The sequence below is a fragment of the Ambystoma mexicanum genome, chromosome 4p, assembly GCF_040938575.1.
Source record: "Ambystoma mexicanum isolate Mex_15411 chromosome 4p, UKY_AmexF1_1, whole genome shotgun sequence".
Classification (NCBI taxonomy): Eukaryota; Metazoa; Chordata; class Amphibia; order Caudata; family Ambystomatidae; genus Ambystoma; species Ambystoma mexicanum.
Genome location: NC_090927.1, coordinates 203,319,142 through 203,337,650, shown reverse-complemented (window position 1 = coordinate 203,337,650; position 18,509 = coordinate 203,319,142). Strand labels below are relative to the sequence as shown.

The following is an 18,509-nucleotide window of genomic DNA, read 5'->3' as shown; positions in this document are numbered from 1 at the left end:
GGATGATTTGTAATTTTTTAATATTGCATTGTTTGGTGCCCAAATAGAGGGCATTGCAATAATCAATTTTGGATAGGACCCGGGTCTTGGCTATTGTGGTGCAGTTGGCTGGTGAGAGGAAGGGGTGGCATGCTGTGATGAGCTTGCAGGTGTAAGATGCTGCTGATGATACTGCATTAGTTTGCCTGGATAGTGAGAGTGTGGAATTAATGTAGATACCAAGCGTTTTAGTATCCTTAGCCACTTTGATGGTGTTACCATCAATGATGAAGGATTTAAACCATGGGTCAAGCTTGCTAAGTCTTTGGTGGGAGCCAAGGATGAGGAGCTTGGTCTTTTCGTCATTTAAGGACAATTCATGCTGCGCCATCCAGGCCTGGATGACTTGATAAATGCCGTTGATGGCTAGGGAGTCAGTTTTGTGGTCTCCTGTGATGGGGATAAGTATCTGGGTATCATCGGCGTAGTTGGTATACGTGACGCCCAGTAGATCCAAGATGTCAAAAAAGGCGTTTTGTGAATACATTGTAGAGTGTCGGGATACACATGATCCTTGAGGGACTCCACAAGTGACTGGAGCGGGTTCAGCAGTGGCAGTAGGGGAGAAGACCCTCATGAATCTATTGTCCAGGAAGGAGGTGATCCAGGCTGTAGCTTTGTCCGAGAAGTGGGCGGCGGTTTTAAGGTGGCGGTATAGGATTTGGTGGTTTACTAAATCGAAGGCCGCAGAGAGATCTAAGAGGAATAAGAGGGCCAGTTTGCCCTTATCCTTCAGGTCTTCAATCTGGAGTTTATAGGTCTAAAAGAGCAGTTTCTGTACCGTAACGTGGACGGAAACCAGATTGCCTCAATCCCAAGAGATTATTGGTTTCCAAATACTCTTGGATCTGCAGGTATGCAGCATGATCAAGAATTTTTAGAAGAAAAGGGACCGTGGTGATCGGTCTGTAGTTGGTGGGTATGTTGTTCTGCTTTTAGGCTTGTCTGATGTTTTATCAGTTCTAATGTTCTGCGTTTGTGTTTTTGTTTAGCGCCAGTTTGCCTCTGGGCATAAAGTGCTGTGTAAACAAATGCATGAATAAATATGTGAAATGGTTTTAGGATATTCATGTTTGGCAGGCATCATTCATACAGAGATAACTGCCTATGCAGGCCACAAACAGTTGTAACCAGTATGTCCTGTAAAACATAACATGAATGGGCCCATTAAGAAATGCAAAGAACAAGTTACTTACCAACTGTAACGTTCTTTCGACTGGATGTTCCTCCCACGTATTCCTCATCTTGTGATAAATCGTTATCTCCAGCTTCGCTGGTTCGGAAAAAAAAATTCTCGGCAGAGGGCGCTGTGCTCGAGGTCGTGGCGTCGATTGTCCCTCGACGTACTCTGTACTCTGTCGACGTCACCAATGGTATAAGTAGCTCGAGCCGCGCCCGTTGCTTCAGTTCTGTTTTTTCGATGAAATATATATAAGAGGAACACCCAGGCGTGTCCCATGACCGATACATTCTTCATGAGAGGAAAGTGTAAGAACACGTAAACTGTACTGTGGGGTTGGATGGGAGGGTCGATGAGGAATACGTGGGAGGAACATCCAGTCGAAAGAACGTTACAGTTGGTAAGTAACTTGTTCTTCGAATGGATTGTGTCCTCCCACGTATTCCTCATCTTGTGATAGGCTCCCATAGCAGTATCAATTTTTGGAGGTGGGAGTACCATTTCAGTTTTCGTGGACAGAATGCAGAACTGCCTTTGCAAATAAACCCTCGTTAGAGGAGGCAGTGTCCAAACAATAATGTTTAACAAAGGTATGTATTGTTTTCCAGGTTGCAGCTGCACAAATGTCTGCTGCCGGGACTCCCCTCTTTAGAGCCGCAGAAGTAGCCATTCCCCTTGTAGAATGGGCACGAAGCCCATCTGGTGGTTCTTTTCCCGCTAATCTGTAGCATTCAACTATGGCTAATATGATCCAGCGGGAAATGGTCTGTTTTGTTACAGATAAGCCTAATTTTTGACCAGTATAACCCACAAACAGAGTTGGTCATCTTGTCTCAATTTAGCCATCCTAGAGATGTAAAAACTAAGAGCCCTCTTGGGATCTAATCTATGTAATCTCTCCTCTTCTTTGCCAAGGTGAGGAGGAGGATAAAACGTTGGAAGTACTATTTTTTGTGACAAATGGAAGTCCGAGACTACTTTTGGCAAAAATTAAGGTTTAACTTTAAGGACTACCTTATCTTTATAAAAAATAGTATATGGTGGTTTGCATGAGAGAGCCTGAAGTTCGCTAACCCTGCGGGCTGATGATAGGGCCACAAGGAGGACAGTTTTTAGAGTTAAAAGCCTCAATGGACATGAGTGCAGAGGCTCAAAAGGTATGCAAGTCAAGAATTTTAATACTAAATTTAAGTCCCAGGCTGGTACATGAAAAGGGACTGGAGGGTATACATTAGTGAGCCCCTTTAAGAATTGAATTATTAACAGTATTTTGAAATATGAAACCTCTTCCGAGGAGCGCTTGAAAATGGACAGCGCAGCAACGTATCCTTTTATTGTTCCTATCTGGAGCCCCAGATTAGCTAGGTGTAGCAGAAAGGAAAGCACCGTTGGGGTGCCACACTGAAAAGGGTCCACATCCTTGTCTTTGCACCAGTTACTAAACCTATTCCAGCGACATCGGTACAAAGACTTTGTTGCTGGTCTTCTGGCCGAAAGCAAGATTTCCATTACGTCATCCGGAAGATCCCAATCCTTGTATCTCAACCTCTCAGAAACCATGCGTGAAGGTTGAGTGTCTTGACCTCTAAATGGAGAACCAGACCTTCCTCTTGCGAGAGAAGATCCTCTCTTTGCGGAAGACGTATTGGAGGGCAGATGAACATGTCTAGAAGGTCCGGGTACCACGTCCTTCTGGCCCAATCCGGGGCAATTAGGATCATGGTTTTCCTGAACTTTCTCAACCTCCTGATTACTTGAGGAATCACGGGGACTGGGGGAAACGCGTACAGCAGTGGAAACTTCCACTCCACTACGAATGCGTCTCCCAGAGCTCCTCTTTGAGGAAATTCCCTTGAGCAGTACTGATCGCACTTCCGGTTGATCGCGGTGGCGAACAGATCCACTTGAGGGGTTCCTCAAAGGGCGAAGATCTCCAGAAGGACTTCCTGAGCCAGCTCCCACTCGTGAGAGACCGTGCTCTGCCTGCTCAGAGCGTCTGCCGCCGTGTTCTTCTCTCCGGCTAGGTGAATTGCCGACAGAGAGATTCCTTCTCGTATTGCCCAGAACCAGAGCTGCATTGCCTCTCTGCACAGTGGCAGTGACCCTACACCTCCTCTCTTGTTGAGATAGTACATGGCCACTGTGTTGTCTGTCATTATCAGAACATTCTTTCCCTGTACAGAGGGCAGAAAGGCCTTCAGAGCTAGTCTGATTGCCCTCAGCTCTAATAGGTTGATGTGTAGTTTGGACTCCGATGGAGACCAACGACCGCTGATTGTCAGATCGTTGGTGTGTGCTCCCCACCCCGCGAGTGAGGCGTCCGTCACTACCGTTATCTCCAGCCATGGTTGCCAAAAAGACTCTCCCTTGAGAATGTTGGCGTTGCAAGCCCACCATAGAAGATCCTGAGCAACTGCGCTCGGGACTTGCAGAAGATCCGACATATTCCCTGAGAACTGGGACCACTGAGTTCTGAGTGCCCATTGAAGGGATCTTATTCTCAACCTGGCCTCTGGTACTAGAAAAATGCAGGATGCCATGAGGCCGAGCAACCTGAGAAAATCGAAGGCCGGTAGACGTTGGGCATTCTGGAATTTTGTTACCATCTGCTGGATGTGGAGAGCTCTCACTTCGGGAGGCGAGGCTTTTCCCGATGAAGTGTCCAAGACTGCTCCGATAAACTGGAGTTTCTGGGATGGTATCAAGTGGGACTTCTTGAAATTGAGGGAGAAGCCCAGTTCGTGGAGAAAGTGGCAGGTGATCAAAAGATGTTCCTGAGCTTGTTCTGGAGAACTTGCTGTAACGCTCACCTGATTCCCACGGAGGCGCAGGTCTGGCTTCGAGTGCTGATGCTCTTCAATGGTGAAGCGCAGGACTCTGAAGATGGACAGGAAGGGCCCCTCTACTCTGGCTTCTCTGGCTCGCAGGAATATTCCCCTGTGCGTGAAAAGGGAGTATTACCTGCTGACAGAGTTATGCTCAAGCCTCCCACTCTCTTCCAACCCTCCACGATACCCTTCCACGATTCCCCGTGAAGTCTCACCTTAGGGTCAGGAAGGATGAGCTCTCCATCCTGCTTCTGATGCAGGGGCGCGTTGAAACCCAGTTACTTCACTGGATTGTGGATTCATGGGAGTTCAGATAAGCTTGACTATTCATGTAAGGCGCTGTAAAAGTTCTGTTGCAAGTTCAAAAGTCCAAGCTTAATAATAATGTTCATTGTCTTGTTGCAGCAAGCGCTAATGCTTATGTCTTTTTCCCCTTAGGGGCCGGGGTTCGGAATGCCGGAGATATGGCGCAGACCCGAAGTGAAACGTGCAGTTCCAGTAAATGACAGGTAAGTTCTGGATGAGCGCTCGGGTAATGTATTTGCATTCGCTCATTCAATGTCTGTCTTTTTTCCCCATAGGGGCTGGGGTCCGGAAAATGCCTGGAAGCGGCAAGACCCGAAATGAAATGGGAATGACCCAAAAGGTAAGTCTTAGAAGGAAACTGAGCTTTTCCTATTCCCTTCCTTCTCTCACCTTGTTCTTGTCTTTTTCTCTCTAGGCTCTGGGAAGTGGCTGTGGATCCGGATGATCGCTGCTGAAGATGGAGGCGCCCAGGATAGGTGAGTGAAATGCAGCGCTGCAGCGATCGTAGAGAAATGCTTTTAAAAATGATGTCTTCCTTTTCAGGATCGTCGGTGTGATGTCTCCGTGGTGCTGATTTAGCAGGTAAGGTCTTTTGTCTCCCTTTGCAGGTGACCCAGGATACTGACAGGCGTGGCTGAGGTCCAGATGCAGGAGCTGACACGGTGAGCGTCCAGCTGCGAGGAGCAGAACAACGCGAAGCGTGAGTTTCTGATCGGGCGTGGTTTAAATAGCTTTGGAAGAAGTTCCAAGTGTGTATCCTTCCACCGATCAGGTATGTATCCTCCCCGACCACACCCGGGTGGAAAGTAGTCCCACAGGTAAAGTAGTTCCATTCAGGCCTCAAGAGGGCCTGGATGTAGCAGCATGGTCTGCATCAGGTAAGTGCACATTAAAACACATGAACACATGTCTAGCTTTATGAGCCTGGCGCCTAAGGCGCCAGGACAGGGGTCCAACATGAGCCTGGCGCCTAAGGCGCCAGGACTGCGTCCAAAGGGCCCCAGCTTGGGCCCGCTGGCACTCCCCTGGGGAAATGATGCCATGCCTCTGGGGTTGCTGGGTCGGACCTGGCTCCTTGGAGGTAGGCATCATGACACTTGCTCTGATCAACCAGTCGTCCAGGTAGGGATATATGTGAATACCTCCTTTTCTGAGACTTGCTGCCACAACCGCCAACAGTTTGGTGAAAACCCTCGGGGCAGAGGTCAACCCGAATGGCAGAACTCGAAACTGATAATGAGAATTGCCAATCGCGAACCTCAGGTACTTTCTGTGCTTTGGGTGGATTGGCACATGAAAGTAAGCATCCTGAAGGTCCAATGATACCAACCAATCTTGGAGTTGGAGAGCCTGAAGGATCTGAGAAAGAGTCACCATCTTGAACTTGTCCTTCCTGAGGAACTTGTTCAAGTTTCTCAAGTCCAAGATGGGTTTCAGTCCTCCGTCCTTTTTTGGGATGAGAAAATATGGGGAGTACCAACCCCTGTTCCTCTCCGCTACAGGTACCAGTTCTATGGCACCTTTCTCTAGCATGGTTAAAATTTCCTGCAACAGGAGCAGATCCGGAATTTTGACGGAATTGGCTCCCGGTGGATGATTCTGAGGCCTTTTTAGAAAGGGGAGACAGTAACCTTGGGCTACTGTTTCCAGTGCCCAAGCATCTGAGGTAATGCCCCGCCATTCCTTCAGATGTTGAGATCCTGCCTCCCACTGGTGTTTTGTGTAACAAGGTCTCAGAGGGATTTGGAGGCGGCTGCAGGAGTGGCTGAGGGTACAGATGCCGCTCCTGAGGCTGATTTTGCACCTCTTCCCCGTGTTCCACGAGGGAAGTTCCTTTTGCCCCTTTGAGAGGCCTGTCCTCTTCCTCTACCAAAAGAGGAGTAGTATCGAAAAGAACGACCCCTCCAGGAAGATGAGCCGGAATAGGGTTTTAGAGGCTGGCGCAAAGAGGCGCTAAGTGATTTAGCTGCCGCTTTCGAGGTCTGAAGTTTTTCAAGGCTTTCATCAGCCTTTCTGCCAAAGAGCCTCGAGCCATCAAAGGGCATGTTGAGGAGTCTAGCTTGCACATCCGGTGCAAATCCCGACTTCCTCAACCACGCAAATCTGCGTAGCACAACGCTTGCAGCCATGGATCTGCTGATGCTATCAGCAGTATTCAGTCCAGACTGGAGGCATTCCCCCATTGCCTCCTTCCCATCTTTGACTATATTCAGGAAGCCTTCCCTTTCCTCGCCTTCCGGAATATGATCAGCCGCTGCCGAAATACAGTCCCACAGGGTATGGGTAAACCTGGCTAGGGTACAGGTGACATTTGCCGACTTAAGTGCCATACTGCCTGACGTGAAAACTTTACGTGCCCAGGCGTCCATTTTTTTATCCTCTCTATCTGGAGGGATAGTTGGATAAGCAGTTTGTTTTGAAGTGGATGCTGCTTGAATGACTAAACTCTCTGGAGTCGGATGTTTATTCAAATATTCAGGATCCGATCCAGCTGGTGATTTTCTTGGAAAAGTGCTGTCTGCAGCAGCAATGGTTTCTGGTTTCTCCCAGTTTTTCTCCACAGTCCTTTGAAGGGCCCTGTGAAAAGGGAGAACAGGATCCTTCTGAAGTCCCTTGACGATAATATCCGTCATGTCATCTTGTTCAAAAATGGGTGAAGTATTACCCCAACCCATGTATTCAACTACCCTGGTCATAAGACCCCTGTACCCAGCATCTGCATGCTCTACGGGATCAGGTTTGACGAACTCTAATTCTGGGGATGTGTCAACTCCACTGGCAGAATGTAGAGTATCACTCAGGTCTCATTCTAGATTCCTGGTCAATAACTTCTTCAGGAACTTGTCTTGTACCATAAGTAACTCCCAAAGGAGTAACTTCGTCTTCTTCTGAAGCAGACTCTTCATAGATTGCAGACATAGATTTGAAAAAGTGTGATCTGGGCAAAGGAGTGAATCTCCTTTCTTCCTCTTCCATCTGCTTCGAAGGAAATGGCAAATCCCTTAAAGTTTTCGAGGGTATCTTCGAAGTCTTCGAAGATGACTTCGATAATGGCGTTGATGACGCATGTGGCTTTGGTGTCGAAATTATCGACGTCGAGAGCGTTGACGAAGTCGTCGAAGTCTTCGACGATTTGTGTTTCTTGGCCGGCACTGGAGAGGTGCTCGACTCCCGAAGTTTCTTCGACGGTTTTACGTCAACTCGAGGTTTTTTGTATTCCTCGACGCTACTGGTCTTAGCCAGAGTAGCCTTGGACTTCCCTTTGTAGTCCAATGGAGCGACCTTAGGAGTATGGCTTTTTCGAGGTTCTTTCGAGGGGGTCGAGGCCGCATTCTCGAAAACCTCCATCATCTTTTTGCAGAATTCTTCCCACTTCCTGGGAGAATCCGATTTAGTCGGACAACGAATTTCTTCGGTCGACTCTGAAGAAGATGATGATGATGATGAGGGAGATCTATGTCTCCTCTTCATTTTTCTCGATGACGACGAAGAATGTCTTGATCTACTTCTAGATCGAGATCTCTTCGAGTGCCTATGGCGATCCAATCCCTTAGAATCAGTCGCTTTCTTATGTTTTTTTGACAAAACCTTTTTTGAGGCCTCCCTCCCCACCGACAGTTTACCTCTCTTCTCAAGAAGAGCTTTTTCGGTCATCGATTGGCAGGAGCCCCAGTCGTCGGTTCGGTGACTGGAACCGAGACACCAGAGACAAATCTGGTGGGGATCAGTAATCGACATCTTAGACCCATAATCTGCACACTTTTTAAAACCAGTTCTGGGTGTCGAAGGTGTCGAAGATGATGACATTTTCTTCACAGAAAATAGAAGCACGCCGTTCGATAGCGAAGCGATCGGAAAAACAGAACTAAAGCAACGGGCGCGGCTAGAGCTGCTTATACCATCGGTGACGTCGACAGAGTACGGAGTACGTCGAGGGACAATCGACGCCACGACCTCGAGCACAGCGCCCTCTGCCGAGAAATTTTTTTTCCGAAGCAGCGAAGCTGGAGATAACGATTTATCACAAGATGAGGAATACGTGGGAGGACACAATCCATTCGAAATATATTTTTATTTAACTTTGCCTAGAATGAGTAAAACAAGGTATGGAGGGGCCCTTCGCTTCGAACACCAAAACGTGATAAAGAACAACATTTAGGGTCATGAAGAGAGGTCAGTTCCAAGTTCCTATCAAAAGTTACTAGACTAAAATGTTTGTCCTAAATGAGAAATCCTGGAAATTGAAAAGGAAACTACTAGCAATATCATTTTTAAACACTTGAGGCTGGGGTTCCTCCATTTAAACAGTAAGAAAACAACACAAATAATCTGACAAAAAAGGCTGTTTCAAGCACCAGGGCTGAATAGAACCCCTCAACTATTCCACTATGTTTTGTGAGCTCCTGCCTCTTTGTTGGATGCACTTGATAAATGGATAGAAAATTCAGAAAAATAAATGAACATGTGAGTGGTTATAGTAAGTTACTACATAAAACAAGGCAGTAAGAGTCTGAAATGTAGGGAGATTTACCATGGGTATGCTTCATCCCCCCTCCTAGTGAGACCCCAGGAATTCGGTATAGCTATCGACTCTTTTCAACAATAGCACTCTATCACAAACCACCACCACCACCCACTCACGTGTCTGACCTTTCTTCTTGGGCTGCTTAGTCGAGCCTAGCCAGCCACTGAAGTCCTAGACTGGCGAAAATGTACACATGCATCTCCTAATCTACAACTCTTAGAACCTCCAGCACATTGACTACGGTCACTGAGGGTGTTCCAACCACAAAGCGCATTGAGGCCATAGAAAGCGGTGGTGGGAAGAGCGCTAGTAGTGTGGTGGGAGGAGCGGTAGTAGTGTGGCGGGAGGAGCGGTAGTGGTGTGGAGGGAAGAAGTAGTAGTAGCAACAGGAAGGTGTGGGTTTTTTGGGTGAGGTTAGAGTAGGTAGCAGACCAAGAGTCCAGAAAGAGGAAAGACTATATGGCGTAGTGTGGAGGTGCTTTTTTGGAAAAGTTGAGGTATCAGCTGGTGCAAGAAAGTGGAGTAGTAGTGGTGTTGTGGGTGTAGTAGTGTGGAACAGGGAGCGTTAGTAGTGTGGAGGGAGGAGCGGTAGCAGTGTGGAGGGAGGAGCGGTAGCAGTGTGGAGGGAGGAGCGGTAGCAGTGTGGAGGGAGGAGCGGTAGCAGTGTGGAGGGAGGAGCGGTAGCAGTGTGGAGGGAGGAGCGGTAGCAGTGTGGAAGGAGGAGCCGTAGTAGTGTGGCAGGAGGAGCAGTAATATTTGGAGGGAGGAGTTGTAATGGTGTGGAGCAAGGGAGTAGTACTAGCAAGGAGGGGTTGGTGGTGGCGGTAGTAGTACAGAGATGGGAGTAGTAGAGGAGAGGAGGTGGGGGTAGTAGAGGGGTGGAAGTAGGAGTAGCTGTAGCTTAGGGAGGGGAGACCAGTGGAAAGCAAGAACGAAGGGTGGAGGTAGACCACAGGGAAAGGAACAACAAAGGGACAGACGAGGAAGAACCAGGGAGAGGGGAAAGACGGTGGGAGGAGCGAGAGAGAAATACAGGGAGAGGAACACCAAAGTGCAGAAGAATAAGAGGATGAAGACCTGCATGTCTGGAAGTAACAACCCTTAAAATCATACCTTGCGGAAAGTTGCTGGATAGGAACCCTAGATTGTTTCCTGAGGGAGACTAGACAGACCAGGCATTTGCCTTTAGGCTATTACCTAATGCTAGATAGATTTTAGAGAGTACGGGTTAGCAATCACTAGCACCAATCCGGGGTCCAAGCAGTCTGAGTGGGACTGCTCACCAGTGCTGGCCCCAGGTCTCCCAGCCCCCTGTGCAAGATGTTTGGGGCCTCCCCCCCACTTTTCTGGGTCCACGCAAGTGTCGTAACCCAGAATAAAATGCTATGCCACCATTTCTTTTAAAAAGTGATGTTGGGTACATTAAAAGTAATGCCACAGTAAGAAAGCGCTAGACTGGCTGCCCCAAAATGCCAACCTAGCCCAGTAATAACCTATACCATGCTTGCTTTATCGTAGAAGCCCAGAAATACAAGTGATGCCACAGTAAGAAACGGCTAAACTGGCTGCCCCAGAATGCCAGTCTAGCCCAATAATAATATGTTCTGGGGCAGCCAGGATCTTTCTGGCTTGCTTGCTTGATCATCGATGCCCAGAATTACAAGTCATGCCATAGTAAGCCACATCCATACACAACATTCACTCCCTTATTTACTCAAACCATCCACTTGTGCACTCATCCACCATACTACACTCGCTCATTCACAATCACACACATTGCATACTACATAACACAGATCCTTGCATGCATGCATACATATATACATACAACAAACATGCAGCACAAATTCACGCGCACTCACACAAGAAACACGTTCTTTTTCTTATCTGCTCCCTTGTTCCGATCGAATACGTATTCATCTGGAAGGTCTCCCGCGCTCCAATGTCCGCTACGCAGACAGGAAATCAGAAAGCTGATTTCCTGTCACGCACTGGAGCGCCACAATGCATCTAGAACGTTACTTTGAAGTTGGGCTTTCAGAAGTCTGGGCGCACCCAATGTTAAAGTAACCCGACTTCAAAAAGCTTGTGTAAGGCCGGCTTAAAGGGCGATTATGCCTTAAACTGGCCCTGCTGCTCATTCATAGGTTAGAGACAGAGGGAGGGCTCTCTGTTGAAAATCAAAATAAAGACCTTTCAATCTCATCTAGGCGTTGTTTACTGGAGGCCACATGCGACAATGTATTTTTCCAAATGCGCTTGAGGGGGATGGAATTCTAGGAAACTGCTGAAATGCATATCATAATTTAGGAACTAGAACCATCTTTGTTAATGACATTCGCACCAAAATGGATACTGGCAGTATAATCCATCAATCAATTTCTTTTCTCTAGGTCCCCTAATGGTTTTATACAGCTTGAGAAATGATGTTTCACTCTTCACTGCTAATTTAACCCCCATATATTTTATTGCGTCTGTTTTCCATTTGAAGCTCAGGTCTTCTCCACACCTACCCATGCAGGTATCAAGAAACAATAATTTAGACTTACTTCAATTTATTTTTAAACCTGCCACCGTCCCATACATCTTTATATCTACAACCATCAGCACCAGGTTTACTTGAGGTTGTTAAACATAAGAATAGACTGTCTGCATAATACTATATTACTTTTAACAAATCTTAATGCCTTCATCAGCATGCTTGCCTTTAAGCTGCAAGAAAGTGGTTTTATTCTAAAGTGTCAAATGCTTTTTCAGACCCTAATGTTGTACGGATCACTGGTATTTCAAGATTAATATTTTGCATTAGAGTAAAAACACTATGTGAAGAATCCTACGGATCACTCAGAGAAACCCTGCCTAAAGCCTCCTCCCAGGTGGCCAGGCAAAGGCAGAAGCGTTCTGATCCTGACCTTGGTGGTGGTATACTGCAGGAGGATCACCTGGGAGGAGACAAGGCCATGGGTGGTGAGGAGATCCTGTGGGATGAGACGGTATGTGTCCTTTGAAAAGGAAAACATTTCCAGGTTACCAAAACAGGTAATGGCTTATTGTCGTTATAATATCCCCGATACACATATAAAATTGTGGTTCTGGACATAAGTATCAGAAAACCAGAGAAAACCTTACCAATGGAAAGATCCTTTGGAGTATTTCAGGATACACATACTCCTTACTCCCAAAAGGTATAATGTAAAGGAATCTAGGAATGTTGCCTTGAATACATTGTCTTCTCCAATAACATCAAATTCTAATTTAATTTTAAGTGACCTTAAGGGAAGCAAACCTACCCTTAAAGTCAAACAAAAACCTACAAGAATTAACTTTGTTGTTGGGGACTACATGTCCCATAATCCCTTGAGTACCGGGACGAGAAGAAGATGCAAATTGCAGTAGTAGTCAGGCAATTAAGTCTAACAGCCCATACCTAAAAGAATAAAAGAACCTGAGAAGCATAAAAGGCCCGCACAGGTGCAGGCAAAAGGGAGGAGCTGGAACTGTGACTGGATTGCGATCCGTAGTAGCAGAAGGAAGAAGGCACAGAGCTGGAAAACCAATCAGAAGTAGGAGAACCAAAAGGGATGCCAGAACGTGGATGCATCAGATTTCACCTGCTTGTTCTGACAGGATCTTTCCCCCCTCCAAACTCTGAAGTGCAGAGGCTGCGCAGTGGAAGACGTACAGAGAGGCTGTCTTTCCCCATGTGAGCCTGATTGCTGTGGTTGCTGGGCAGGAGACGTGTCAGAGACAGAGGCGAGGAGCTGTGGGCGAGTCGTAGGTCTCAAGAGCGAGAGGGGCTCCTTGATCGAGTGACCGGACCGGAGTCGCCTGAACATAGGAAGGGTGTGGGTCCCTACGAGGTCAGAAGCAGTAGAAGTTATGCCCGAAGTCATGGAAGTCGTGCAACCCGCATAACAAGGATTGCAGAAGCCGGTAAGTAAAACCTGGTATTAGGATTCCTTGCACAAGCACTGCCAGCAACCGTCCAGTCTATTCTTCACTCACGCAGAAATTAGCTAAAGTTGTTCTATGCATTTACTAACAAGGGAACAATGGAAAGTCGCACTTGCATGTGAATGGAAAGGTTTCTTTTACTTGTGTAGAAGCTGAATGCTACCGGAACACTATTGTTAAACCCTTAAAGTCTTTAACCTTCACGAATGAGTGGTCACATGTACCTTATTTTGTTTCCCAAACGAAGAGTGAACATTACTGGTCGCGTGTGTTTCATTAAGCAGAATAATTGTTGTGAAACACCACTATTGAACACTTAAAGCCTTTAAACTTCATTAATAAGTGGTTGCATGTGCCTAATTTTGTTTTCAAAGTGAAGAGTGAACTTTACCTCTTTATTGTAACAAACAATTACTCTTCCTACAAGAAGTCAAGTGTTTAATTCTAGATCTACATTTGGAGAGAGCACAAACATTGCCCAAGCCACAAACTGTTCTAATACTTATTGTAAGCCCAATCGAAGATATACCTACCTTAGATACAAGTGTGCAAGCATTACAAGAAGCCAAGAGAGTGGCAGCAAGACCTCTGGCTAATTGTGTGGCGGACACTGGCAAAGAGGTGAAGGCAAAGTTGGTGAACGGGAACCTTGCTGCTTATATATAATACTGAAGTTGTTGTAGTTGTAGACAGACAAGAGAGACAAAGAGGCTGCCTCTTTTGAAGAGATATTCAGAGGAAGAGTGCCTTGCTTATTTTAAGGTGTTGCAGTGCCTTATGGTGAATCTTGTCCAAACCTGTCTTTGAAATATAAAGTACTGAAGCTCTGGTGGTATAGTTGAGTTGTCAGTTGATGCTTGACTTCAGTAGTTCAAGTGAAGTGGAATGCTATGGGGTCAAGGAGAATGTCCTCATAGTAAACTGGTAGACGTGAAGTTGTTGAAGTAGAAGCTACAGAACTGAGAAGCCATTGTTGGGGAGAATTCTCATAAATGTGCTAATTCCCTTTACCTTAGAGACCCCCAGCAACTTTGCGGGATTTTGAGGACTAAAATCTGGTGAGAGCGTGAGCCTTTTTCCCCACTCTCTCATGTATTTTGATATGTGTTTCACTCTTGTGTTCTTTGATTGTGGAGTTTTAGACAACTCCAAAGGCATCATGTTTTCATGTGCATCACACAGCACCCTGCAGTGACACAGGGAAGCCTTTCAGGCTGTCCCAAGGTTTAAATACCTTCTCTGGGATAAACTACTGTTTCCCAGAGAAAGTAAATTGAAATTGACTTTACTAGATTTTCGAAATTCCTAGAACCAGCACACACTATTTTACAATAGAGTGCTGGAGGGGTAACTTAGAATCCCCTATGTCTAGAAACTCATGTAGCAGTCAAATGCTATCCTTTCCTCTAGAAATGGCTGGTGGCAGTGGTTTTACAATGAATTACCATGATTTCCAGTAGTGTTAAATCGAGGGAGCCATGTTTTTCAAGATGGCGTCTGAGCCTCCTTTGTTTAAACGGGTCCCGGTCTTCTTTTTTCGCCATTTCTTTTTGGAAAGGCCCTTCTGGAGTTTGTCTCTGCGCGCCAAACCAGGTTTGGTCCCTTTGTTCCTACACCTTTGGCGGGCTTCAGGACTGAAGACCGCCTCTGGCGCCCGAGTGTCTGGGGTGGGCAGGAAGTGAGGGAGGTGCCCGAAACTCCCTGTACCTAGTCTCCTAGGAGACCCAAATGCACTCTGGCATGATTGGCTGGCTATCCAGCAAGGACAGCCACCCTGCTGGGTGAGTGGCAGCTAGGCTGGAATGAATGGGGGAAAACGGTTTAAAAAGGCAAGTCTCTTGGCTTGGAGGGCAGAGTCGACCACTGGAACGAAAGAACCGAAGACAAGCTATAAGAGGAGAGCTGCTGCAACTCCTGGACCTTTGGTTTTCCCGGTGAAGCCTTGCTGCAGGTGTGAATCGCCAAGTTCATCTCGACAGAGAAGCCCTTCAAGGACAACTTCTCCCTTTGTGTTGGTGGGACCAATCAACTCGTAAGCCACCTGGATACCATTCTTGAAACTGGTTGTATTTTCCTCAGAGTGCCGCAGGAAACCGAATAGCCAGGGAGAATGACACCAGTTTGTGTGCTTGACTACAGCTACCAAAATTGAAGATTTGCCATTGCCAGCTTTTTCGAGCAGTCCCCGTGCAGTGCAGGAGTTCCCCGACGTCCTCCCTCTTGTTCCTACGACTGAGGCTCAGGAACAGCGAGATCTGCAGGAACTGCCAGGAACAGACGTCTTCAGCTGCATCTTTTTCTTCATTGAAAGGTACTATGAAAACCCGACCGAGAGAACTTACCTCTCACTGCGAAAGTGCTTGAAACTTTGGCAACTTGCAGGCCTAGTTAGCTTTTAACCCGACATATGAATCTTTCTTTTACTAACTACTACTGAGAACATTGGCAAAGACTTTTCCGCTTAACTTCCAGAACTGCTGTATCCTATACAAGACTTTAGTCCATTAACTTTGGCCTAACCTATTGCATTGAATAAACTCCTCTGGGGAACTCAAACTATTTGCACTGTTTAAGAGTAACTGTAATTTAGTTTTATTAACTTATACCTTTTTGCTCCTACTTCAAATGCTCTGAATGCCATTTAACTCCTCCTTCAAAGTAGTTTAAATGCCTCAGAACCTGATATTGTGAAGTACTGAAGTATATTCTTGTGTGCCATAGATTGGCTCCTTCTAGTGAAGGTTTTATAACTGACTGTGAAATAAATGAAGTGTTTTACCAAGAAACCTTGAGTATAAGAGTCTATTTGAATACTTGTAATTATAGTTCTCTGTGTAACATCCTTACAGCTCACATTCCCTCTTGAGATAAGCCTGGCTGCTCAGCAACGCTACCACAAAACTGTGTAGTACAGGCTTATTTATACCAAAGTTTGTTTTTTCTTACACCTGTAGTACTAGTTGTGTGTAGTGTACCAAAGGGTACTGCATACAAACATTGCCTAACAGCCATCCTGACAAATATACCTACTGTACTTTCTAACCTGAATAGACGAATAATCATTGTTAACCAAGACTTTTGTTCCATTAACGTTCTGGAGGTGGTATTTATTTTTGAACTGTGTCAAGTCATATTGGATAAATGGAAGTGGAAATGAACATCATAGCTGATAAAAGCACTGATGGTATTCTGAGGCAGTGGAAGGTCTTAATTCCATCAGAAGAAGAACATGTGTTATAGTTGGAACTGTGGTTAACAAATCTTTACCCTGATAATGACTTTAAGAACTGACCCGAGACTTTACTACCTACATGGATTTTCCTTATATTCTTTCGATGAACACTGAAGACGAATACACCTCGAGTCCTGCGAAAGGGAGGGCGGGAGGGCTCAGCCAGGCAGGTTGATAAAAGGTTACCAATATATTATGAATGTCATTGTTGATGCTAACTGAATTGCCATATATTTTCTTTAGTATTTGGTGTTTAGTGTGAGGGCCAGTCAGAATTCCTGTGTTACAATGTTTCCCCTTAGTTTTGTTAGGTAGGGAAACCCACAGTAGAGTTGGGCAAGTGAGGTATTTTGATATAATTTCTGTTCTAATAAAATTGCATATTTTGAACAAATATGAAAAAGTTATCCGCCTTGCATTGCTGACCCCTCACAACTACCTACATTATTTTCTGCTGCTCTGCCTGGTATAAAACCCCACTGATCTGACAGTATGTGAAATGTCATTTAACATATTGGGTGGCACAAAGCTAAGCAAGGATATTTTGTCTGTGGTAAGGATAATGGTCTTTTGGATGGACAATCTTAGGGAGATTAGTCCGGTTTGAGCAGGATTCATAGATATTGAGGAGGAAATGAGCAAGTTCTTCGATATATGGTTTATACCATTATGATTTATTAGTCATAAGCTTTCAATTCCAACACCATAATAGGTGTGATCATGAGCACACCCAGCATCTGTTCCACCCAACCAAAGGATATTTTCTGTCATACTCTGAGATGGACATTTTGGGTGTGAATAACTGTTTGTATTAAGCTGATAATGTAATATTAACGTTTTCATCTGTAGCTATTGCCCACCATGTCACGTACGACTTGTAATACTCCTTTCTTGCTCGAGTAACCACAAATGTATTCTTTCAGGTCTATTGTTCTCCCTATATTGTCTTGCTCAGCATTTAGATTATACATACTCAAGTTCCTTTGCTGCTTCTTCTTGAAATTCCTCCAGCTTCTCCTTTATTTCACCCAATAGTGACTTTATCTGCAGATATCAAACATTGTATCTGTAAACTTTCTGTAGCGAGTACAACTAATTCCTCATGAGTTGCTCCTGAAGAGATGCATGAGCCCTGATGAAGCCTTTAAATGCCTCCCATAATATCCCATCATCTTGAACTGATCCTGTATTCTTCTCAAAATACATTTCATCGTCCACAATACGTTGTTTGAATATATGGTCAGTTATTGTTTCCTGTTTAAACTGCTATTTATCATAATGTAATGGTCTTTTGAAGAGGATGAATTGCAGAACTAGCGAATGATCTTCCAACATTCGTGGCAGGATTTTGCATTATCGAATATTAGTCAAACACCCCCCTCTGGACACCATGGCATAATCAATTAGTGCATCGTGTACAGAAAAATAGGACAATTCCCAACTTCATCTTTCTTTTTGTCCTGACATTTCCTTCACCTTATCCAACTTGTGCTTCCTATGATTTAATTAAGTCTTTCCTTTTAAGACTTTCCTTTTGTGATCATCACTATTTTAGCGCATTCCGAGCACAGCCATGTGTTTGCCATTTAAACATTTTCCAGAGAAGACTTACCTTTCCATTACAGCCAAGCATTCCTTTCTCCAGGTAAACCGACTGCCTCGCCGTAACCGGAAAGTCCCAGAGGTAGCAGTGATTGGAGGAGGAGTTTGTCTCCAATCGGGGTCTTCTATTGGTATGGGAGCCGGCCTCATACTTAGCGTTGCTCCTGAAATGAGGAACAATAGTCAATTTCTTGATCAAACAAACACACCAGTCTTCTTGTCATCAGAGTTCTCTAGTAATAACTATAAATGGAACAAGAGGATGTGGTGTGACAAGATACAGTTGGGAGTTGTAGTTAAATGTTCACAACCACGCTGTATACTATGCTGGTCTGGAAAAATATACACAAACCACTCATTACACAAAGCGTTTTTTGGGGGGGCGTTGAAATCATGTTTTATTAAAATTATCTTCTATTAATTTCCTTTTTAAAATGTAAAGATTTAAAAATATTCTCTACCCAGATAGAAATGTAGGTTATATATTTCATTGGACTAGAATACACATGCAAATATGTTCCACCTAGACATTTGTTTATGGGATCACACAACATCCTTTCTAGACACTGCAGCGATGACAGGGGCGACATCCCTTTATACAACTAACAGCACATATTTAAATAACAGTTACAGAATTCAAAAAGAGCCCTTGCATACGTCAAAGGAGTACTTAAGATGAAAAATAAACGTTCCCCATTAGAGAGCAGTTGCTTAATCTATTGGCTTAGTTTGCTTCAAAGCCCGTCCAATATTTACATGGTCATAATGCTGCAGCAGGGTGGCCCAGAGCCAGAATCGGGATGCCACCCAGACTGGTCCCGCAACTGTTGTAAAGTTTCCAGG

At 45.3% G+C, this 18,509-nt stretch overlaps 1 protein-coding gene across 10 annotated transcripts in view; it reads right to left on the bottom strand.

Annotated features, from left to right (window-relative positions):
* Positions 1 to 18,509, bottom strand: part of HMBOX1 (homeobox containing 1) — an 802,934-nt gene that overhangs the window by 273,689 nt on the left and 510,736 nt on the right. For all 10 annotated transcript variants that reach the window (XM_069605709.1, XM_069605710.1, XM_069605704.1 and 7 more), the window contains one exon: positions 17,677 to 17,830. In XM_069605709.1, coding sequence (XP_069461810.1) covers positions 17,677 to 17,830 — 154 coding nt within the window. The remainder of the gene's footprint in view (positions 1 to 17,676; positions 17,831 to 18,509) is intronic.